This window comes from Saimiri boliviensis, chromosome 8 (assembly GCF_048565385.1).
Source record: "Saimiri boliviensis isolate mSaiBol1 chromosome 8, mSaiBol1.pri, whole genome shotgun sequence".
NCBI lineage: Eukaryota > Metazoa > Chordata > Mammalia > Primates > Cebidae > Saimiri > Saimiri boliviensis.
In genome coordinates, this window is record NC_133456.1 from 125,896,804 (window position 1) to 125,921,868 (window position 25,065).

The following is a 25,065-nucleotide window of genomic DNA, read 5'->3' on the forward strand; positions in this document are numbered from 1 at the left end:
AGTACAATGACTAACACTCAGTCAAAGATAACCAGGCAAACAGAGAGACCAGACACCAGGGGCAGGAATTAACAGAACCAAGAGCTTTTGACATTAGAATTATCAGACAGTAATTATTAGCACAGTGTTTATTATATTAAAAACCAGAAAACGTTATCTAGAATGCAACCTGGAGAGACAAAAAGATGGAAAGTATATTTTCTGTAGTTAACGGTAAATTGGTAACAGTTTGCAAACTGAGAACCAATCCATGGATCGCTCTTTCAGTAAAAAGTTTTTAAAGGATGCCCTTTAGACAAAAGGAAAGTGATCCTGTTTGAATGAATTGAGATACAAGAAAGAATAAAGAGACAAAGAAGTGATTGATCTTATTGAGATCACAATAATGCACAGAAAATACAGAATAAGATTAAAAGGCATAAAAAACAGACTGAAATATCTAATATACATTTTATTTGATGTATAAAAAGAAAAAGAAGGGAAAGAGGGAAAAAGAAATATTAGAAAAAATAGTAATTTTAAAATTTCCAGGAAAATGAAAGATACTAAATTACAGATTTACAGGGTACAGTAAATCTCAAGTAGGGTAAATAAAAAGACTCACACATCCATACATCATATGAAACTGTGGAAAACTAAAGGCAAAGAGAAAAATCTAAAACAATAAAAGAACAAAAGACTGACAGTTAACTTCTCAAAAGTAACACTAAAAGCTGAACACCAATGGAAAAACATCTTTCACATACTGAAGAAAATTACCTTCAGTGTAGAATTCTATAGCTACTACAATAATCTTCCAAAAGTATGGGTAAAGGAAAAATAAAGGCATGTCACCAGGATACCTGGAGAAGGACCAGGTTTTGTGGGTTTTATATATTTTTGAATTTCTAATCTGTTACAGACTTGAATTTTTGGTTTATACCTTGTGAACAAGTCAAGCAAACTGATCATGCACTTGAATATTGCAGCAATGTCAAATTGCTATGCAAGTTTTATACTCTCATTTTCTGTACTTATGGTGAACTGGTAACAGTTTGCAAACTGACAGCCATTCCATGGATCATACTTTCAGTAAAAAGTTTTAAAGGATGCCCTTTAGACAAAAGGAAAGCGATCCTATATGAGTGAGCTGAGATATAAGAAAGAATAAAGAGCCAAGGAAATGATTGATTTTGTTGAGATCACACAGGAACAATAGCACAGCTCCTTTTAAATAAAGGAAAGCTCGGTTAGCTGAGGTGGCTCATTATATAAGTTTTGCGGCCCAGCTTTTTATATTTGGAAGAAAAGAGTTAATCTCATTGCAAAGAGAGAGAGAGAGAGAGAGAGAGAGAGAGAGAGAGAGATGTTTCCTCCTCTTCTTAAGATTAATACATTGTATAATGATACACATACAATCTTTTAGGGCATATTACATTTCAATGACAATATAGGTAACTGTAAAAATCCACTTAAGAAAATTGACCCAGAAAAACCTACTAAAACAAATTTCAAAATCAACTATATTTTCTCTTCAATATGATCATGAATAGCAAGCTAAAATCAACCATGGCTAGAGTGACGTAAGTTATAGAGTTCTCAGGAGGAGATCCAACAGGATATGGCAGGATCAAGAGCAATGCTTCTATTTTGATTACTTTCATAAATAATAATGTGACAGTGTAAAAGAAACATTTACAACCCAAGTCTAGTCTTCTTCAAAACAAGGAGAGCTTAAAAATAAGATTCTCCCTGCTGACTTCAGAGGAACTCATCCTACCAACTAAATCAGAAACTGGCACTCCACCACTTCATGTTATTTATGTAAAAGTAGCAAAAAATATGTATTTGAATCTTGTCATATTATTTCCCTGTCTGAACTTATTAATTTGTTTACCCCCTTTTATCCTCATGCATTATATTCCTTCCCTATTCCTCATTAAAACCCATAACATCGTGTGTAATGTGTATATATATAGTCTCACAAAATTCATGTTGTTTGGTGCACTGGTATTTTTATTATGTACAAATGGTGTTGTATTATACATTTTACATATCCAGGTGGCACCTTATTTTATCAGCTCAAAGTTACACAGAAGTTAAATTGACTTTTGAAGTCAAATCCATCCCCGCTCCCAGAATTGCTTTCCCCTACATCATCTGTGATGTTCAGGCTGGATGCCTGGGCTGGCTTCAATACTTGAGTAGTGGGAACTGCAGCCTTGTAAGGGGACCAATTTCATAATGACAAAGTCAAAACTGTGAGTTGTCTGATATGGTTTGGCTGTGTCCCCACCCAAATCTCATCTTGAATTGTAGCTCCCACAATTCCCACATGTTGTGGGAGGAACTCCATGGGAGGTAACTGAATCCTGGAGGCGGTTTCCCCCACACCGCTCTCATGGTAGCAAACAAGAGTCATGTGGCCTGGTCGTTTTTATAAGGGCTTTCCCTTTGAGCTTGGCTCTCATTCTCTCTTGCCCTCCGCCATATAAGACGTGGCTTTTGCCTTCTGCCGTGACTGTGAGACCTCCCCAGCCACATAGAGCTGTGAACCCATGAAATCTCTTTTTCTTTATAAGTTACCCAGTCTCGGATATGTCTTTATCAGTAGCATGAAAATGGCCTAATACACGGTACCTTCCTTCCCTGGGGGTGAACAAGCTACCCAAAATGCCACCTATGGTGTTGACTCTGTACCAGGACCCACTGCAGCATTGTGGCACAGCAGACGTCTCACCAGGTGTCTCTGCCATCTAGTTTTCCAGGCTGAGATTTAGGAATTGGCTTTCCCTTGTTATTTATTTATTTATCTTTATTTTGAGATGGAATCTTGCTCTGTCGCCAGGCTGGAGTGCAGTGGAGTGAACTCTGCTCACAGAATGAGAAGAAAGGGGGAAAAAAAAGGAAAGAAGAAAGAAACAAAGAAACAAAGGAAAAGAAAGAAAGAGAAAGAACAAAAGAAAGAATGAAAGGAAGGAGGGAGGGAGGAAGGAAGAAAAAAGGAGGAAAGAAAGTGAAAGAAAGAAAGAAGAAAGAAAGAGAAAAGAAGCAGAAGGAGAAGAAGGAGGAGGAGAAGGAGGAGGAAGAAGGAAGGGGCGGGGGAAGAACAAAAGGAAGGAAAATAACTCATTCTTTCTGAGGCAGGGCCACATTTCCCAGTCCAATGATGTAATACACATCTTGGCAAACTTGTGAAAACAATCTCAATACTCTCAAAAAAAGGAATGTAAAATATTATCAAAATCTGATAAATCATGAACGATCTCAATTCCCTCAGAAAAAAGAATGTAAACTATTATCAAAATCTGATGAATCATGAACAAACTCAATTCCCTCAAAAAAGGAATGTAAAATATTATCAATATCTGATGAATCCCAAAGAAGAAATATCCGCAGCTTGGTGGAAACAGGGCCCCTGCTCCTGCCTTTCATGGAGAAGGATACCAGGTCAGGTTGTGAAAGGTGTCATCAAACACAGGGAGCCTTGGTCACCAAGATGTCTCTTTCATCAGTTTTCTTTCCTGGCTTGACTGTGAAGACCTTTTGTCATTTCAGAACTCTTGCATGATTCTTTCCAAGGGCCTAAATGGTGACAACTCCCTTGCCGTTTCAGATGAGGTCAAGTTTCAAGGCCATCCTGTGTGGAGCTAAATGTCACCCTCATGAGTATACCCAGAAATATCTCCCACCGCGTTCTGTACATGGTGGTGGTCCGAGATGCTTCTGGCTCCATCTTGGTCAAACAGCTGCGGAGGCAGCCTGATGAGCTGTTATTGGAGAGGAAGCTTAGGAGGGGACTGCGCCCTGGAACTGGATCTTCTCCCACAAGTGGAGCAGGGTCAGGGACGCTCACCAGCTGGACAGGTGGGGAGGAAGGCAGGCAGGCTAGCACGGGGCTGAGTTCACAGCAAGGTGGCTCTCCAGCCAGCCGCCAGCATCATCCTCAGCAGGTGAGAAGAGCAATATGCCACAGAGATCACTGGGTACTTAGCCAGCATCCAGTCTTCCCTGCTTCCTCAGTGACTGCCACGTGCCATTTAGTGTGGCCATGCGCCCTGGAGAAAGCCTGCACTTCCCCCTGCTCCTGCAGCCAGGAGCGGCCAATGAGGTGTATGTGCAAATCGCTGAACAGGATTTCTGAGAAAGCTCCTCTACGGCTGCTGTTCTTTCCATTTCTTCTTGCGTGGAGTATGGACCTCCTAGCCGCAGCTCCTGTGGCTCTCATAGTGCTGAAGAAACCAGAAACATCCTAGAGACAGGAGGAGCTGGGGTCCTCAATGACTCCGTGGAACCACCATGGCCGTACTGGACGGCTTACCTTCAAGCTTTCTTTAATGGAAATGAATGAACGCTTCCTCTGTTTATGCCGTGTATTTGGGTCTCCGCGAGCCCAACGATCCTCACTCATACTATGGACAAAAAGAGTCACAGAAACAGGACGTTCAGAGGCCCAGGCAGGGAAGCAGCTGAAGATGCTGAGAGGAAGGGCAGTAAGGAGCGATTCTTGAGCCACCAGCCCGCGTGCAAGGGAGGGCTCTCCCTCCAGGCTCCCAGGGACCTGGGCTGCTGGTCATGTTGTCCAGATGGACCTTTGTCCAGAGAAATGGAAACAGCTTCCAGAATGTGTACACAAACTGGAACCGAGTTCCAGGAACAAATAAAAGCACATTTATGAGGACCAGCTAGGGGCCAAAGTCAAAGCTGCAGGAGCAGCAAAAGGAATTTGGTGCCAAGTTCTGAAACCCCTCCAGCCTGGTGTCAGGATGGGTGCAGAGAGCTGGGTGGGGGTCAGCATGTGGGCAAATGTCTCTCAGCTTTGGCCAGGGCGAGGACGAAAGGGGATACGGAAGATGGGCAAGGCCACAAGAGCAGCCTCCCTCCCTCCCCTCTGGGAGTAAGGAGCCAAGTCCTCCCAGGGGGATGAGCCCACAGGATTGCCCCCATGAGAAGCTTCATCAACCTCCATCCCCATCAGATTCCATGCCTCAAACGGGGCTGAGAGAGAGGAGGGAGACAGCAAGGAGCTCCCTACTGCCCAGCGAGAATTAGAAGGAGGGCCTGGGGTCGGGGAAGCTGTTGACCCATGGAGAATTCTCCATCTGTGGCCCTTCTGTAGTTGACTCCTGTGAGGGCAGATCCTCCAGAGGACAGATGAAGATTTCTTCAGTGTGTGAACTGGGAAGCTTTAGGTGCCCATGATACTGGCCTCTATTAAAATGGTGCTAGAGGCTGAGTGCAGTGGATCCTGCCTGTAATCCCAGCCCTTTGGGAGGCCAAGGTAGGAGGATACCTTGAGGCCAGGAGCTCAAGACCAGCCTAGGCAATGTAGTGAGACCCCATCTTTACAAAAAATGTTTAAAAAATTAGCCAGATCCAATGGTGGGCACTTACAGTCACAGCTACTCAAGAGGCTGAGGTGGGAGGATCACTTGAGCCAAGGAGGTCAAGGCTGCAGTGAGCCATGATTGCACTGCTACACTCCAGCCGGGGTGACAGAGCAAGACTCTGTCTCTAAAAATAAATAAATAATAAAACAAAATGGTGCTATAAACTGTGTTTATGTCCCCCTAAAATTCATACATTTAACACAAATTCCCAGTGTCATGGTATTGGAGGTGGAAGGTTGGGGGTGATTAGGTCATGAGGGTGGAGCCCTTGTTAATGGGATTAGTGGCCTTACAACAGAGGCCTTGGAGAACTCCCCTTACATCACGTGAGGACACAGCAATGGCCATCTGTGAACCAGGAGGCCTGCTCTCACCAGACTCCAATCTGTGGGTGCCTTGCTCTTAGATCTCCCAGGCTCCAGAACTGTTAGAACTAAATTTCTATTTGTTGTATAAGCCACCCAGTCTATGGTATTTTTGCTATACCAACTCAGACTTAGAACAGACAAAAATAAATAGCTTAAAGGTGAAAGGCATTTATTATTTCTCTTAGCAAGAGGACTGGAGATAGTTTATTTCAGGTTTGGTTAATTCAACAGGACAATAAGTCATCCATCGCGTCCATCTGCCGTGCTCAGTTTACTGACCTCACCCTTCTGCCTTGCCTGAACTGTCCCAAATGGCTGCCCCAGTCTACAGTGCCATATCTATATTAAAGAGGAAAGCCTTTCTAGTATTTTCCCTTGTATCTAATGAACCAAATTGGGTCATATGACTGCTGCAGGAGAGAATACCAAAATAAATAGGCAGGGCATGTTTTCAAGTCTCTGTGAGAAGTGGCTTCTGCCAGCAAAGCAGCAGGTTGGAAATGGATGTTAGAAGACACTGAGGGGTGCCTAGCATGGGGCTGGCAGGTGCTGTTCTGCAAGAGCAGTCTACTTTGAGGTCTTGGGAGCTGCCTAGAGCCTTATGTCATAAGAATCTATCTACAAGCTCAACAAAGATGGCATCAAAAGAATTGTTTTTCTTTACCCAATTTTCAAGAAACTGTCAGTCAAGGTGGGCTAAACTGTCATTGGCCAAGGGGTGGCCTGTGGTCTTGGCACTAAGAAGGAATGTCAAGTGTCACAAGCCACTCAAAACTCTTCCATCTGGGTGGACACAGTGGTTCATGCCTGTAATCCCAGCACTTTGGGAGGCCAAGGTGGGAAGATTGCTAAAGTCCAGGAGATTGAGACCAGCCCGGGTGACATAGCAAAACCCCGACTCTACTAAAAATATAAAAATTAGCCAAGTGTAGTGACACATACTGTTAGTCCCAGCTACTTGGGAGGCTGAGGTGGGAGGATCGCTGGAGCCCAGGAGGCAGAGGTAGCAGTGAGCTGAGATCATGCAACTGCACTCCAGCCTGGATGACAGAGCAAGACCCTATCTAAAAAAAAAAATCCTTCCATCAGCCCCCCTCCACCCTTTGCCGTCGCCCATTCTGACCAAACTGCTACCATAAGTTCCTTTTAAATAAAAATTCTAGAGCTACAATTACAGTATACAGTAACTGATTAATTCCTCTCTCCTGATATTTGAATCTCAAACAAAGTAATAAAAATAGACGAAATGAAGAAAGACACAGTATTCAGACTCAGCTGTCTTTTCGACTCCCTCGTACACATCCTTCCAGATCCCTGGTTGTGCAGATTTTTTTTTTTTTTTTTTTTTTTTTTTTAAGATATGTGAGCCACCCAATATCACTTAAATAGCTCCTTTCCAATTAGGGCCAGCAGTGCCGCTGTTGCTTGCAATCAAAGAATCCTGGCCACTGCAGGTGGAATACAACCAGTGCCACTTGTTTGCAGGGAGGTAGACGGGGGTATAACTCCCATCTTATAAAAACATAACTCTAATTCTATCCATTAAAAGACTTTTAAAAGCCAATTTTTCCACTGCTTTTATTTTACTCAGGCCACATTTTTAACACTGAAATCAGCCACTCAAGGTGAAAAACAAAACATCTACTTGAGGTCTTGTACTAATCGACACCCTCAACTCAACCTATGCTTACATCTGATTTCTCAGCAAATAGATATGAACCCAATCTTGCAGCTGCATGCTAGAAAATTGCCTAGCAGACAATGCAAGAACCTTCTCTGTCTCTACAGTAAAAGAACACATTAATTTTATCAGGGCATTAGGAGCTAGGATTACGTGCCTGCCTTTCTCAATCGCCCCCTAAAGATTTAGCCAAACAATGTCTCTGAGTTGTGGAAAACAAAATAGAAAGCAATTACTATTAGGAATATTAAACTTTACTCTTAGGTTCTAAAATGACTATAGTCCTTTCTCCAAAGAGTTCTTCAATCAGGTATTCGCTGTGTACTGCAAAAGAAACCAAGGATGCCTCTGTTAAGCAGGGATTATGAGATAAGATATGTAATACACATCCAGCCCTATTAAGGTAACAATATTTCACTACCCTGCATCAAACTAATGCACCATTATAATGATCTGATCATTAGAATAGTGGTTCATTCAGACTAATAGCCCACAAAACGTCAGCCTATAAAGCACAGCTGAGCTTGGTTATAGGCACAGATAGCCCACTGTAAAGCCATATCACAGACTGGGGAGTGAGAATCTTGGGTCTGCAATCACAAATCAACGCCTCCACGCCCTGTGAGGAAAATCTGGAAAGTCACTTGTGTATTATGACATGCCTGCTGTGAGAAGTGGCCTGAATGTCACTTGGACGCTGTGCTATTCTCTTGACATCTGCATGGTGTGTTATGGTACTATAGCCACTCGACCCAATGTTCAATTAAAAGAGGGTTTCTTAGCAACCAAAAGAGTATTACTGTGCTGTCAGAGGAAAAACACCAGATTAGCCGAAAATCCCGATTCCAAGATCTGAATCAGCACTTCCGGTCAAACACATGCTCTGCCCTTGACTCAAAGAAGCCTCCACGGCGCTCACTCCCCCCGGGGCTCTCCTCTTTGGCCACAGCCGCGTCGCTGGTACCCCACTGCGCAGGCGCGGGGCTCCAGCCCAGCGCTGGGCCTGTAACTAACCAGGTGGGGGCGTGGCTCGGCCTGTAACTAACCAGGTGGGGGCGTGGCTCGGCCTGTAACTAACCAGGTGGGGGCGTGGCTCGGCCTGTAACTAACCAGGTGGGGGCGTGGCTCGGCCTGTAACTAACCAGGTGGGGGCGTGGCTCGGCCTGTAACTAACCAGGTGGGGGCGTGGCTCGGCCTGTAACTAACCAGGTGGGGGCGTGGCTCGGCCTGTAACTAACCACGCGGGGGCGTGGCAGCCCAGAGGAGCCATCCCAGAAGCACCCGCGGCACACTCACTGCGGTGGCGCCGGCTGCGAGGCCTTGTCCCCGAACCATGCCGGCCGCCCTGAGCGGTTCTTCTTCTGGAGGCCCCTCCCTCCTGTGTGGCTCGACATCGTTTCCGTGGGTATCGCAGGATGTCCTTGGACCTCTGCTTGGATTCCTGACCCCCGAGCTGGCAGCCTTCCTTACCCCGCGAGAAGGTTGCTGGACTCTGTCTGGGAGGACAGACATGGCGGACCTGGGTTCTCTGCCCCAGCGCCGCCTGTGGGGCTCAGGGTGGCCTCTGAGGGGAGAAACGACCCGGTTCAGTCCCTGTTTCCCTTCCCCCATCTGCCATGCTCGGCTCAGGGCGTGGGGTGCAGAATAGGACAGATGCCCTCGCTCTAGCCCCCTTCCCTGAACCCCAAGTTTGGTAAGACGTCCCTTTCATGTGCTGTCAGAACAGCCTGTGTGTATTTTTGTGATTTTCATTCACTGTAGTAGCACAGAGCACATGATATATTTTAAATGTTCACAACTTCTGCTTTATGGGGACGAGACTTCGCGTTATTCACTGTTCAGCCCTTACGTGTAGCCCACTGCCTAACGGGGGTCGGGGGGGAATAGGTGAAAAATATTCAGTTCGCTCCACACGCAGCACAGAAGACTGAGTCGCAGGGGCACAGTGGAGCCCTCGCCCCTTGGGAATATAGCATCTAGGAAATAGAGTATGGAAGTGTGGGCTGCGGGCAGCAGGGACTGGCGGAGACATTCAGCAGGCGTTGACTAGAGCTCAAGTTGGGGAGGGAGTAACGCCTCCAAGTGAGGACCCCTTCCCAGGCAGCGCCTCGCCCACCCACCAAGCCCCAGTGTTGGGTATTGGAGGAAATAAGATGTGTTCCTCTCTTCCCTTAAGAGGAGCCCTATAAAATGCCGGCTGCTTAAATTTCCACCTCTGATGTTTTATCTCTCTCTCTGTTAGGCCGCCTTTTAAAACCCCGATTCAAACTGGATTCACAAATAAGGAAATTTGCCATTCCACTCGGCAGGAGCAGAACGGGGCAAGCACCCCAGGCCTCTGGTTCTGCCTCGCTCTGCTCGTCTCCTGCTTGGCCCCCTCATGGGTTATGTTGGGCTCAGCCTCAGCTTGCCGCAAAATTGAGGGCAGCAGCTCGGGCCATCATGTCAGGCATAAATTCCTATGTTAAAGTCTAAACCCAGGCACCTCAGCATGTGACTGTATTTGGAGACAAGGCCTTTTAAAAACTCATAATGGTAAAATAAGATCATTAGAGTTGGCCTTAATCCAACCGTATTTTTGAAAAGGAGATTAGGACAGGGACGCACACAGTGAAGAACTGATGAAGACGCTCGGAGAGGCCAGCCATCCGCAAGCCGGGGCTTCAAGAGAAACCAGCCCTGAGGACCCCCTAAATGGGAAACTCTGGCCTCCAGAACTGTGAGACCATACCTTTCTGTGATTGAAGCCACTCAGTCCCCTATGCTGCACGTTGTCATGATAGCTCCAGCAGACCCATACACGTGGCGACAGCTTGAGGCTCTGCGCTTAACAGTCTTTCCCTCCTGTCCCGTTGGCAGGATCACATGTCACACCCCTTCCTGGTCAGCCAGGTAGGATGAATGAGGCTGTCGGCCGCCCTGTTTGGATTACACTTTGCATCTGCGATGGAGTGAATATGGGGAGGGAGCCCTGGGCAAGTACTCAGGCACAGGAAGAACCATCCCCTCTCTGCTTCTCTGCCCTCTATCACCTACACCCCAGAGATCACAGGATAGTTTTTTGGTTTTTTTTTGAGACAGGGTCTCACTCTGTTGCCCATGCTGGAGCACAATGACATGATCATGACTCACTGCAGCCTTGAACTCAAGGCTCAAGTGATCCTCCCACCTCAGCCTCCCAAAATGCTTGGACTACAGGCATGAGCCACTGCACCAGCCTCTTTTTAAATTCTTTAAATGTGCAGGTCTGTTTGATTTGCATAACAACCAACAATCATCTATCTTTTGAAATCAAATCTTATTTACAAAGAAAGATGCAGCATATTCAAAAAAGAATCACCCAGGCCTGGCATGGTGGCTCATGCCTATAATCCCAGCACTTTGGGAGGCTGAAGCAGGTAGATCACTTGAGGCCAGGAGTTCAAGACCATTCTGGCCAACATGGAGAAACTCCGTCTCTACTAAAAATACAAAAATGAGCCAGGCATGGTGGTGTGCACCGGTAATCCCAGCTACTCGGGAGACTGAGGCAGGAGAATCACTTGAACCCAGGAAGCAGAGGTTGCAGTGAGCCAAGATCAGGCCACTGAGACTTTGACTCAAAAAAAAAAAAAAAAAAAAAAAATCACCCAATATTTGTCCTTTGAGGTCATATGGCCAAATGTCCTTTGTCATCCATAAAGAACCATCTGGGCAGTACCAGTGCCAGTATTCAGTAACTGAATGGAAATTACTGGTTACTTTTAGAATCTTTGCTTTACGCAGACAAGGAAGAAATAGAATGAAAATCTAGGAAATGTTTGTGTAGTAGTGTTCTCCAGGGAAACAGAGCTGGTAGGATGTACATAGATCTATCAGAGATTGATCATGGGAATTGGCCCATGCAACCATGGAGGCCAAGAAGCTCCGTGACATGTCATCCGAAAGCTGGAGAAAGGGAAAAGTCAGTATGTAATTCAGTCTGAGGCCAAAGGCCTGAGAACCACTGTAGGAGATGGGGAGGGCTGGGAACAGGTGTGAGTTTTGGAGTCCAAAGACCCAAGAACCAGGAGCTCCGATATCCAAGGTAGAAGCCGGATGTCTCAGCTCGAGATGAGAGAATTCACTCTTCCTCTGCCTTTTTGTTCTATCCAGGCCCTCAATGGATTGGATGAGGTTTACCCACGTTGGAGAAGGTGAATCCTCTTTACTCAGTCCAGTTCAGATGCTAAGCCCTTCTAGGCACACCCTCACAGACACATCCGGAAATAATGTTTTACCAGCTATCTGGATTATCTCTTAGCCCAGTCAAGGTGACTCATAAAATTAACTATCACAGTTTGGGAACCAAACAGAACCCACCAAAGCTAACCAACAGACAAACAGTAGACGCTATGCTTCAGCAATCATCCTGCCCAGGCTTTAGATATACAGTCACCTCTCTGTTCTTTGCAAACAGGTTGGACATTTTTTTCCCCTTAATTTGGGAAAAACATAGATCTGCTGTCCTGCTATCTCCCATACAGCAGTGCTGGAGTTAACTGCCCCAGAACCTGCCACACCCACAGCCTCTTCCCAGGAAGCTGCCCCGCCCACAGCTGCAGGGAAGTCCTTAAACGATCACATTTTGAGTAACACGGCCCTCTCTCCCCAGCCAGGTCACACTGAATTATACAAGAACAACTGATCCACAGGCAAGCCAGTCTCTCTATTGGTCAATGACACCTGCCTGGAAAAATCTAAGGTGTGCTAATCAGATTCTTTTTGTGAGAAATCTGAACTGTGAAACTGAATCAAGTTAGCAGCAAGAATCATACCTGAAAGGAAGCAAAGAGAATGCTCCCAGAACACAGGAAGCACTGCAGATTTACTGAAGGGATGGAAATCGCTGTGAGGTAGAGTCATGGCCCCTCCATGTTCCAAAGAAGCAGGAACTAAAATTAGGTACAGACCAGGTGAGCAACATGGCGGTCCCATTCCAAACATCAGCCCGAAACACGCCGTATTCTTGTTACATGATGCGGCCACCGCCCAGGCTAGCCTTCAAGGTCTTCCTTCCAGGCAAGCAGTGGGTTTTGTTAGGAAGCCCCAAATGTGGCATATTTTCTTCTGAAGGTAGATTCGCTCTTCTCCTGGAGTTATTTATGTCCAAGTCTTATGCGTACTGTTTGTGAAACAACCAGCTGAAGAATATAATAAACACTGTCCCTGGGATTGAGCGTGCAGATTTGCGGATCAGGGGTTTAGACAAGGATGTCACTGTGGTCTTCTCGTGAGCCACCATGGGACATTCTGCCACTGTGATTCCCACCAATCCCTTCCCTTCTGCACTGCAACTAGATACGAAGAAATACAGGCAAATTTCCCAGGAGGATGAGACCCTATAGAAGGCTTTCATCAAGTTGGGAAAAAGAGCATGAGGAGACTTTGGTGGTGAGGGGTATGCTCATTTTCTTTCCTGGGATGGTGATTTCACAGGAGCATACAAATGTCACAACTAACCAGTTACAGCCTTCAAATGCTGCAGTTTACTAAATGTTACTTGTACCTCAGTAAAGCTGTTTTTAAACATATAGGCCTTTCACACTCTTCCTGGAACTGCCTCCTGTTTATCCTAAAGACCCAACTTAAGCATCTGTCACCTCCCTGAGGAAGGGTTCTTGGCCACTGCTCCTTCTCTCTCTCACACAGTCACTCTGCTTAGGCCTTCTCTATGCCCGCCTGTTTCTCTGGTAATAACATTTATTAGAGTGTTCACTAATGACTGATTGGTGTGTATGGTACCGAAGGACAGGGCTTCATCTTTTAGGTGTATCCTTGGAACTTGCCATGGGGACAGGCATGTAGATGCTCAGCAAGTGTATGTTGAATGAACGAGTAAATAAAAGAATTTTATAATGCAGGAACAGAAAAACAAATACTGTATGTTCTCACATATTAGTGGGAGCTAAATGATATAAACTTATGAACACAAAGAAGGAAACAACAGACACTGGGGTCTACTTGAGGCAGGGGTTGGGAGGAGGGAGAGAAGCAGAAAAGATCACTATTCAGTACTAGGCTTAATACATGAGTGACGCAATAATCTGTACAGTAAATCCCCAATGACATGAGTTTACCTATATAACAAACCTTCACATGTACCCCTAAACTTAAAAGTTAAAAAAGAAGAATTTCAAAATATTTAGTTTGCATCTTCTAAAACACTAGACACCTCCACTGGGACAAAATATATGCTTAACATTCAATAAACGGATGGATGGATGGATGGATGGATGGATAAATGGACAGATGGATGGATGGATGGATGGATGGATGGATGGATGGATGGACAGATAAGTGGATGGATGGATAGATGGACAGATGGATGGATAAATGGACAGATGATGGATGGATGGATGGATGGACAGATGGATGGATAAATGGATGGATGGATGATGGATGGATGGATGGACAGATGGATGGATAAATGGATGGATGGATGGATAAATGGACAGATAAATGGATGGATGGATAGATGAATGGATGGATGCATGCATGCATGAATAGATAGAGCCTCAGCCTGAAGCATCTGAGGCTCGATTTCCCTCTGACCTAGAGTTAGCTTCTGAAATCTCACCTCAAATCCTTCCCAATAACCACAGTGCCCCCAGGCTAGCAGCCCAGAAGCCCTGCTTCCTCCACATCAGGCATCCCTATGTTCAGTCCACCCCAGAGCCCTGCTCAACCTGCTGTGGCATCAGGACTTTTGTTAGGCCTTTCCACATCAATACTTCACCTGGAGAATGTTCTACTCTGTCATGGGTGCTGAGTGGGAGAGAATGGAATAATTTATTCCAGTCAGATGCTTTCTTTTCTTTCTAATAAACCCCAATATTGTAAATTATAATTAAAATAAAAATATTAGAGCACAAACACCATTATAACATTGAATTGCTATATTTGGTGGACTTTTCTCTCTAAATCCACATCAATAGGCAATTTAACAATAGGAGAAATCTCAATGGGAGTTCAGCAGATGAAATTAACATAGTGCAAAGCTCTGGACTGAAATATTTCTTTTCCCATGTAATTGCTTGCAGCCACCCTTGTGTAAAAGCCCCCATCAGATTACAGGATTTGTTGTATGTAAATTGAAGACTAAATGGTTGGTAGCACCTTTCAGCTCTGCAATGCTGGAAATGAGTTTTTTAATGGGAAATTAGATTAGTAATATTTTAGTCAACAAAAATGTGGAAAAACTCTGCATAAAGATGAGAAATTATTCATGCAAAGAGACTTTTAGAATCAAGAGTGAACAATTGTTGAAATTTGTGAATGGTTACTCAAAAGCATTTCTCTACCCTTCTCCTGGCCAAAGTCCAGGGCAAGGAAAAAAATTGTTTTCTTCACACCTTTATCACAGGATTCCACCACAATTAATAGTGCAGATAATGGCAGTACAGTCCCTTTTTTTCTACAGGTCCCTGCAGTTTGTGTGTCATCTGGAAGTTTGAATCGGTGGAAGGGTAATTACTTTGCCCTCTGCAGCCTAATGCACTGGTGTGGGCAGGGATGAAAGTTTGGCATGTTCTGGAAGCCTGGAAGGTAGGAGGCGGAGGCTGTGGGGAGTGCACGGGCTGGGGCAGGTAGATAGAGTAGAATCTGGGTGTCAGGCCCTCCTTTTTCCAGCCAATGCACCTGGCTGGGTTCTAGGAACCAGGCTGGCAGGTCTTACTGCTATTCTAAGCCAAAAGTAAAGAGAACATGGAACTGGATCTTTCTGTCTCACGCCAGGAAGTGGGCTTGGGAATCCAGTACAGGGCACAGTTCCAGACAGAACAGGCCTTACTGGCCGGGTCACAGGGGCCCGAGGTGCCATACTAAGGGGGCGCACTGGAGGGTTCATTTTCAGGTATGGCACCCAGAAGAATCTCTTGAGTAAGGATCATGGTTAATGGAGTGTGAAACTTGTTCAATTGAAGGATGGCTCATTAGTAAAGGAGTATAAAATTATGAATACATGGCTGGGCGCGGTGGCTCAGGCCTGTAATTCCAGCACTTTGGAAGGCCGAGGCAGTTGGATCACTTGAGGTCAGGAGTTCGAGACAAGCCTGGCCAACATAGTGAAACCTCCATCTCTACTAAAAATACAAAAATTAGCCAGGTATGGTGGTGCACACCTATAGTCCCAGCTACTCAGGAGACAGGGACAGGTGAATCACTTGAACCCAGGAGGCAGAGTTTGCAGTGAGCTGAGATCAGACCATTGCACTCCAGCCTGGACAACAAAGCGAGACTGTCTCAAAAAAAAAGAAAAAAGGAAAAGAAAAAAGAAAAAGAAAAGAAAAGGAAAAGAAAATTATGAATATTCCATTAGGCACAAGGTCTTGGAAGGGGCCCTGGAACTTAAACTTCCTGAGCTACCTACCCTGTGAATCCATCTCTGCAATGAGACAAATGCAGAGGCCGGGAACATTGTACGAAGCTGCGACCCAGGGCTGGGGAGAAAACTACACCAAGGGGTGAGTCGTTTCTCTTCACCAAGGCTGAGTAACGTGGAGAAAGCAGGCAGCGCACTGGTGTCTGGGCCTGGTCCCAGAAAGGAAGCCCAAACTGGCTGGAGGTGGCCCGTCCAGCCCTCCTCCACCGGAAGCAGGGACGATGGTGCATGCCCCGCTCCTTCAAAATGGACACTCTGAAACCTACGCTGCGGGGCAGGAAAACACAGCCCTGGCTAGAATCAAGTGCCCAGGGAATCCAGAAAAGGGGCCTCTGCCTCCTTCTGGCTTCACTGGGGCAACTCTTCAGGGACGGTTCTGTCCTGTGCCCAAGGCTGGAATGCCTGAAACAGAGGGAGAAGGGCCCGTGGGAACAGCTCGCATGAGAGGGAAATTTAGCAGCCAGAGCCATGGAGAAGCCGCCCAGCCACTCCACACAGCCAGGCTCAGACCGCCCGGTCCTATGTCTCCCTTGTCATAGCGGAAAGTATTGACTCTAGGAAGAGCCACGCTGCTTGAGCTCGAATCCTGGCCCAACCACTCACTGGCTGTGTGAGCTTGGATGAATAATAGACCTCTCTGTGCTTGGTTTTCACATCTGTAATATGGGTACTGTATTGGCATCTACCTCATAGGGTTGTTGTGCGTTAATGTCCATAAAGCACTTAGGACAGGGCCATCATAAATAGAAGCGATTATTATTCTTATCTGTTCCCTTTAAATGACGATTATGCAGACCAGTGGGTCTCCAGTATGGTGTACTGTAGCATCATCCAACTTTTATTTTGAGATGGAGTCTTGCTCTGTCGCCCAGGCTGGAGTGCAGTGGCACAGTCTTGGCTCACTGGAACCTCCGCTTCCTGGGTTCAAGCAAATTCTCCTGTCTCAGCCTCCCAAGCAGCTGGGATTACAGGCAAGTGCCACGATGCCTGGCTAATTTTTGTATTTTTAGTAGAGACAGGGTTTCAGCTTGTTGGTCAGGCTGGTCTCAAACTCCCGACCTCAGGTGATCCACCTGCCTCGGTCTCCCCAAGTCATGGGATTACAGGCATGAGCCACATGCCTGTAAGGGAAAAATGGGAAAAAATACACAAATCATAACTTTTCAGCTTAATGCATTTTCTCAAAAGTACCTACCATCCATACCACAAGCAGAACACAGATGCACATGAAGTGCTTTCATAAATGCAGATTCTCCTGCCTCTTTCTAGAGTCTCTGATGATGGAAAATGGTCTTAGGATTCCCAGCACCAGGCCAGGCATGGTGGCTCACGCCTGTAATCCTAGCACTTTGGGAGACTCAGGTGGGTGGATCACTTGAGGTCAGGAGTTCAATACTAGCCTGGCCAACACAGAGAAACCCCATCTTTACCAAAAATGCAACCAAATAGCCAGGCATGGTGTTATGTGCCTGTGGTCCCAGCTACTTGGGAAGCTGAGGTGGGAGGATTGCTTGAGCTTGGGAGACGGAGGTTGCAGTGAGCTGAGATCTGCCACTGAACTCCAGCCTGGGCAACAGAGTGAGGCCCCATCTCAAAAAAAAAAAAAAAAAAAAAAAGAATTCCCTGCACCAGGAGGGCTGATGGAGAGGCACTGAGAAGCAGCTTAGAACAGGTGTATCTCCTAACTTGAACACTTCTTCCCTTCTAAGCCGCACCTTGGAGGAAGAGAGCGGTGAGTCCTGGGTACCCAGGGGCTGCACCAGGTCAGGTGCCCTGCCTCCCAGCTCAGCCTGCCACCCAGAGGTTCCGCTGACCGGGTGATGGACAAAGCGCAGGCAGCCTGGGAACCCACTGCTAGATACTGCCTTTGCCTTGGATAATTGACTTAACCTGCTCTAGAGACTCTTCCTCTGCAATGTGAAGATGAAGCACACCTTGCAGTCACTGGGAGTAGTGAGTGTGTTGGCATCTGCCTCACACCTAGTCAGTAACTAGTTCTCAATTTCATTTCCATGACCCCATGCTTTGAGGTGTCTCTTGACCCTCTGCAAGAAAGCATCGTCCATGCTGGCCTCTTCCCTGAAAATTCTGGCTCTTCCAGGTCCACATCACCCCAAGACTCTTCTTCGTGGCTTTCACCTCTGATCTCTCTCACCTTGGAACCCACCACTCACTACCTTTCTTCGTCTAATTCTGGAGTCCAATCAATTTTGCACTTTAGTGGATATGGTCTTTCATTTCTGGCTAACTTTCTCCTGATTCTTTGATGTTCCAAATGAATTCTCCTAAACAGTTGGCTGTTTGAAGGTAGGGGCTGTGCCCAGTAATTTTTTCTTGTTAATATTTGGCACTGTGTTTATCCCATGGTACCTGCTCAACACTTGCTGAGTTGGTTTGAATTAGTTCTCATCCCTTGATCAGAGGAAATTGATTGGATCATGTTGATTTTCTGTGCCACTGTTCGGCAGGACTTGTGGGATTGACAAGCTGACAGGTTCCCAAAGACTCTGGACTGGTTTTTAATTAATGTGTGAGTCAAGCACATTTCAGGGAAGCTTGTGTGTGGAAAGCACTGAGGAGGAGATGAAGAAAGAAAGTGTGGTCTTTGTCCCTCAGAAGCTGACAGATCAGTGAGCCCAATAAAGCGTGAACACACAAAAGCGTCTGATGAAGACCCAAACACGAGTGCTCCATGGGAAGTTGGACACGTCACCAAAGAGCCCCGTGTGGCAAGAAATCACAAGGCTGGAGCAGCCAGGGAGAGTTTCATAGAAAGGAAACAGAAATTGAGGCCAGCGTGGTGGCTCATGCCTATAATCCCCGCACTTTGGGAGGCCGAGGCGGGCGGATCACCTGAGGCCATACGTTTAAGAAATTGGGTTGGGCATTGAGGGGTGAATAGGATTCAGGCAAGCAACATGGCTGGGGATGGGGGAGACCGTTCAGTCCAGAGTAATGTTGTGGACTCAAGAATCAGGCAGAAATGCAGGATGTGATTTGATGGTATGGGGAGTTCAGGGATGGGCTCGATGGGAGAAAAGGCTGGGACGGTTAAGTCTGGCTCATAGGATCTGGCTAGATCCTCACCAAGCTAAGGAAGTTGGATATTTCATCACCGACTTTGAGAATCAACGAGACTCCGAGGCTGCAGAACGACTTGAGAATGTCAATTCTGAGAAGGGCGGGTCTGGCTTCAGAGTATAGCCTGAATTGGAAACTCTAAGTATACCTGGGCCCAAAGCCCCGACTCATCTAGAAAGTTACCCCAACTGCCACAGCACAGCCTGGTCCTGCCCACCAGGGACTCTTCAGGGTCAGAACTTCTGTGTCCCTCACTTCTCCCGTGCCCACCCACGGGTGGACACTCGTCACTCACGTTTGGATATTCTTTCCACATGCGCTCCTGTCTTTCAGGAAGGCAGCCCCTCTTGCTACAAAAGAAACAAAAACAAAAGCAAGAACGAGCCATTTGAGAATTCTTGCAACATCTGTGCAAGCTGGGTAATCAACAAATATGCTCTTACCTGGGACTGTATCCTCACTGAGCTGCAGAACCAAGAAAATTAAAGAACGAATCAATTTAATAGATTTTTTTTTTAGTGTGTCCCCCCAGACAGTAACCAAGTGTTCCCCACAGCAGAGAATTAAATTACTCTGAAGCACAACGGCTTCCTGATAAATCAGATAATCTTAATAATGTAAGGAATTTAGGGAAAATAATGAGCTTAAAAAACAAATTATGATTTTGAAGTTATTTATGCAACTTTCATAGAAACACATTGGGGAATTTGCTGAGAAGCATAACGAACCTAAAAAGCCATCAGAGTAAGTATCCCGAATGCGCCTGCCTCATCCTCAGGAAGCAGCGGTGTTATGGTTCACAGCAGGCCCCAAGGTGAGCCAAGCTATCTTGGGAACAGGAGTGGTGGTCTCTGCTCATGGAGGAAGAGTGGAATCCATAAATCTGGAAAGATTGTTGGGAATGGGGTCCCAGCCTTGAAGTAGGAGGCTCTGACCATGTGATGAACGAGAAGGCAAAGCATCCAATGGTCAGTTTATACAAAAGGCTTCAAGTGGAGGAAAGGCAGGAATGAGGAAAAGGGGCTGTGGATAGGCAAGGGACAGCATAGCAATGGTCTGTCTGGGACACAGATTGTTGTACATCCCTATAAACTCCCTTCTAAGCCCCATGGAAGGAGAGTGACTGCAAGGAAAAACTTAGGGAATACTTTCTCAAAGGAATCTGTGAAGAGCCTATGCATCTACATTCTTTTGTTTGTTTTGTTTTTGAGACAGTCTCACTCTGTCACCCAGGCTGGAATGTAGTGGCACAATCTCAGCTCACTGCAACCTCCACCTCCTGTATTCAAGCAATTCTCCCGTCTCAGTCTCCCAAGTAGCTGGGATTACAGGCACCCACCACCACACCTGACTAAGTTTTGTATTTTTAGTAGAGATAGTTTCACCATGTTGGCCAGGCTGGTCTCAAACTCCTGATCTTGGGTGATCCACCCACCTGGGCCTCCCAAAGTGCTGGGATAACAAGCATGAGCCACCGTGCCTGGCAAGAATCTACATTCTGAGGATAGAACTAGGTAGTTGCATTGCCAGTTAATCCTCCAAACAACCCCATGAGGTAGGAATTATTACTGTCCCCACTTCATGGTTGCAGACACTGAGGCTTGGAAAAGTTAAATGACTCACCCAGGATTACCCAGTGAGTGGCAAAGCTGGGATTCGAAACCAAGTCAGCTGACTGTGAAGCCCACAGTCTCAGAGACTTGGCACTAAATTGTGTCACAAGCAGGCTAAGAACAATATTATGCAGAATGGAGGAGATGAGAGGAAGATGGAGCACCTCCGTGGGGCAACCTGGGCTCCAGGACACCAGGGCCTTGAGCAGAGGTATTGCTGAATCCACAGAGGGCACCTGCATTGGAGGCAGTGGCTTCTTGAGTGGCAGATGGGAGCAAAGTAGGCAGAGTGAAGACCATGAGAACACCAAGGGGCCCCAGAGACACTGGGCGTCTTAAACATGCAGATGGTATGGAAGAGACTGGTAAGGAAGGGGACAGAGAGAGAAGAGAAGAGGGCGTGGCACCGATCCTGGAGGAACACCAATATTTTAGGGATGAATTAAGGGAAAGGATCTCAAATTCAAAACCAGGAAGGAGAGGGTCAGGATTGTATCAACTCAACTGTATTCAAACATGTGGGATTTCATCAGGGATAACTCCCCAATGCTCTCAAGAGCACGGAAGCATTTGCCTTCTTAACTTTCTCTACTTCAGACTCACACCAACATCTCTTTCCCCATAACTTGCTCTGCTCGTCTATTACCATTTACGGGAACATTCCATGTTGGCTTTAAGCACAAAAAGGAAAATGAGAAAGACACTACAGCAAAAGAAAAAAAAAGTATTCCTTTAAAGCTTCATGCAAAGAATTCATGCCACAAATATTTATTGAGTGCCTACTATGAGAAAAAACCCAGGAGGTGCCAGATTAATTTCATAGTCAATTAATTTCACGAAGCTAACCTATCAGAAGTGATGGATGTTAGTGCCCCAGGTGCCATCTGGGGATGGCAGAGTGTGATCCAAGCCTGGAGTGCACTTGAAGAGATACAGATGAGCTGTTTGGTCAAACCAAAGAATACTGGAGCAGCAGTGACCAAAGAAAGACTTGCTTAGGGTAGAAGTAAAACCAAAGCCAAAAATTAACCTAAAACACAAGACTGGGATTACGAATCCTTGAGGTCAGCTAAGTGAAAAGATCAATATGGGGGGATATAGGCAGCGGAATCTTGCCTCCCAGTTAGAATGAGAGGAATAACACAGGCTGCACAGGGGCTATTGAAGGGCTCCAGCTAGTTTTAAAAACAACAATCCAAAGTCTCACCTGGATTTACACAGATCTGAGCCCTATGGCATGTGGAAAAATCACTTTATATGGTGTTGTAATACCCCTTTGGAAATCTTATCTTCAGATTCACCAAAATGGGATGTAACATGTGTGTCTCTAAAAATCCTGACAGCAGTGCGGGTTTTTCCCCCCAACTGATGACTCCATTTTCACAGGAAGACCACAGATCTTAGCAAAGAAAACTCTATAAAGAAAATGGTCTCAGACAAGATGCACGATGATTAAGTCAGGGTGGAGAAGGAGAAAACATATGAAAGGAACAGAGAACAACAACAGATCCATTAAAGTTATGCTGTGGCAACAATCAGAAAGTACATTCTGGCAACAGATACTCCTTAATGTAGAGATTGCCTTAATGTAGCCTATTAACCATGCCGCCCACCTTAGGCCTTTGTTCTCCTTTGCAAGGGACTTTTAATCAGAGAGGGAATAGCATTTCCCCTGCTTCAGAGGTTGATCAATACTCACACCTGTGCCAAGACGCCATCTGCCAATGCCAGCCTTTTCACCAGTCTCTCCTGGACTCAAAAGGAAAGTTGGCTTTTCTGAGCAGAGCATGAATCGTAGATGGGTCTCCTAATGGCCAACATTATTAAATAGTAACAATGTGGCTCTAGACGCCTCAGCCTCATCAGCTCAGGATTCAAAGGGCAGCATAAGCCCCAGGCTCCCATCCTTTGTCCCATCTCCTCATCCTTCCAAAGATAGGCTGAAAAACTTGTTTCTTCCTTTCTCAGGATGTGATATGAGTTCTCTGTGTTTCTGGCTCACCCTCAATTTGAGCTCCAGGGAAAAATAATCATCTCGGGAACACACTCTAGAAAAGTGGTGGTTTGGCCATAAATGAGAGGAGTGAGCTCTCAGGAGGTCTACCCTGTCAAGAATGTCTGCATTGCAGAGAAAGCTCAGGTTGTCTTCCTCCACTAGAGTTCCATTCTCCATCCTGGACATCAATCAGCAGACGCTATGCTGTGAAGGTCCTTATTTCTGGTATGTGTAAAAATTGAGCTCTTAAGCTCTTTTTCTGATTAAACTTTAAAATCTTTCAATAAAGGCCAGTCAGAAAAGATCAGACCAAGAGTTCATCAATGCAAGAGAACTTTCATTTTGTCTAGCCACTGAATTATGCAGAACAAAGCAGATAATCAGAATGCAAAGCTGGGATTTGAGAGCAGTCCTCTGTCTACCTAGGGACCTAGAGAGAGACATGCCCATCTGTACCTCCACAGGCAGGCCAGCCAAATTTGGCACTACAGCCATGGAATTCTGTTCCAGCTCCTCTCAGCTGTGGTCTGAGGGCAGTCCTGCCTGCCCAGGGACTTGCCAGGAAACATACCTGTCCATGCCTCTGGAGGCAGGCCTGCAGACCTTGGTCTCAGCTGTAGACCCTAAAGCAGCCTGTGACTCAATCCCAGTCTCTCTCAGCCATGGTCCAAAGCAAATACTTTCTGCCTACAGGCCCACCCAGTGACCCAGGGAAAGCCTTCCTAGAGACCCAGAGGAAGCCACACCTGTCTATGCAACTGGTAAGAGGCCCACTTTCTGCAGAAGCAGACCGTCATTCCAGCACCAGCCTTACTGACCAAGGAACTGGAGGTAGTCTAGTCTACCCAGAAGCCAGATAGAATCCACATCCACTAGAGGCCCTGGTAATAGGCCCACCAGCCTTGGATCCCACTGAAGACTCAGCAGCAGTCCCATGACCAGGCTTCAAGCCCACTTGACTGCAATCCTGGAGGCAATCTTCCCAGCCTTTGCACACAAGTCAAAAACTTTACCTATCAAAACCGGACTGTAAAGACTTGAAAAGGTGTGGCTCCTTCACATTCACAGAAACCACCACAAGGGTACACAGATAACCATCAGGTTAATATAACACCACCAATGGAAACTAATATAGCTCTAATATCTGACACCAAAGAAATGGATATCACTAAATTACCTGAAAAATAATTCAAAATAATCATCTTAAAGAAGCACAATGAGATCCAAAAAAATGCAGATAGATCGATAAAAGAAATTAGGAAAACAATGTGTGAACAAAACGAGAAGTTTAATAAAGAATTAGAAACCATAAAAAGGAACCCAACAGATCCTGGTGCTGAAGAATACAGTGACAGAACTGAGAACTTCAATAGAGAGCTTCAGGATACACTTATGCAGAAGAAGAAATTAGCAAACTCAAATATAGGTCATTTGTAATTAGCCAATTAGAAGCATGAAAAAGAAAAATATTAAAAAAGAGCAAAAAAAAAAGAGCATGAGGAATCTATTTGACATTATCAAGCATTTGAATCAATAAATTATGGCAGTCCTATGAGGAGAAGAGAGACAGAAAGGAAAAGAAAGCTTATTTTAAAATATACTGTCTGAGAACAACTGAAATTTTGAGAAAGATATGGCCATTCACATGTATGAAGCTCAAAGGATCCCAAATAAGATAAACCCAAAAAAGAACACTCTGAGATATGTTATAATCAAATTGTCAAAAGCCAAAGACAAATAGAAAATCTTGAAAGCAACAAGGAAAAAAAAACTCATTATGTATATGGGAACCCCCATAAGGTAGACTTCTTGCCAGAAACCTTGCAAGCCAGAAGGGAGTGGGATGAGATATTTAAAGTATTGAAAGAAAAAAATTTCCACCTAAGAATCATATGCCCAGCAAAACTGTCCTTCAGAAAAAACATAAGGACATTCCCAGACAAATAAAACTGAGGGAGCTCATTACCATGAGACCTGCCTTACACGAAATGCTAAAGAAAATTCTTCAAGTTGAAATGAAAGAATGCTCAGTAACAATATGAAAACATATGAAAGTATAAAACTACTAGAAAAGATAAACACATAGTCACATTGAGAATAATACTGTAATGGTGGTGTGTAAATCACTTTTAACATTAAAAGACAAACTTTAAAAGACAAAAGTATTAAAAATAACTAAAGCTAGAATAATTTGTTAACAGATACATAATATAAAAAGATGTAAAATGTGACATCAATGGCATAAAATGTACGGGGAAGTAATCAATGTGTAGAGTTTTTGTTTGTAATTGAAGTTGTTAGCAGCCTTAATAAGAATGTTATCAGATGTTTTATACAAGCCCCATGGTAACCATAGAGAAAAAAACCTCTAGTAGATACACAAAACATAAAGAAAAAGTAGCCAAAGTATAACATAGGAAGATTTAACAAATCACAAAGGAAGACAGCAAATGGGAAGAAAGAAACAATGGAACTAAAGAACAGTCAGTAAACAATAACGAAATGGCAATTTACAATGGAGAGATCATCCAGACAGAGAATCCACAAGGAAACAGC

At 45.3% G+C, this 25,065-nt stretch overlaps 1 protein-coding gene across 2 annotated transcripts in view; it reads right to left on the bottom strand.

Annotated features, from left to right (window-relative positions):
* The window catches only part of PARD3 (par-3 family cell polarity regulator), an 838,158-nt gene that overhangs the window by 79,938 nt on the left and 733,155 nt on the right, over positions 1 to 25,065 (bottom strand). The window contains exon 25 of one of the 2 annotated variants that reach the window (XM_074405259.1): positions 19,196 to 19,250. In XM_074405259.1, the coding sequence (XP_074261360.1) occupies positions 19,196 to 19,250 (55 nt within the window). Of the gene's footprint in view, positions 1 to 14,796; positions 19,251 to 25,065 lie in introns of those variants that run through there. The other variant, XM_074405258.1, reaches the window with a different exon arrangement.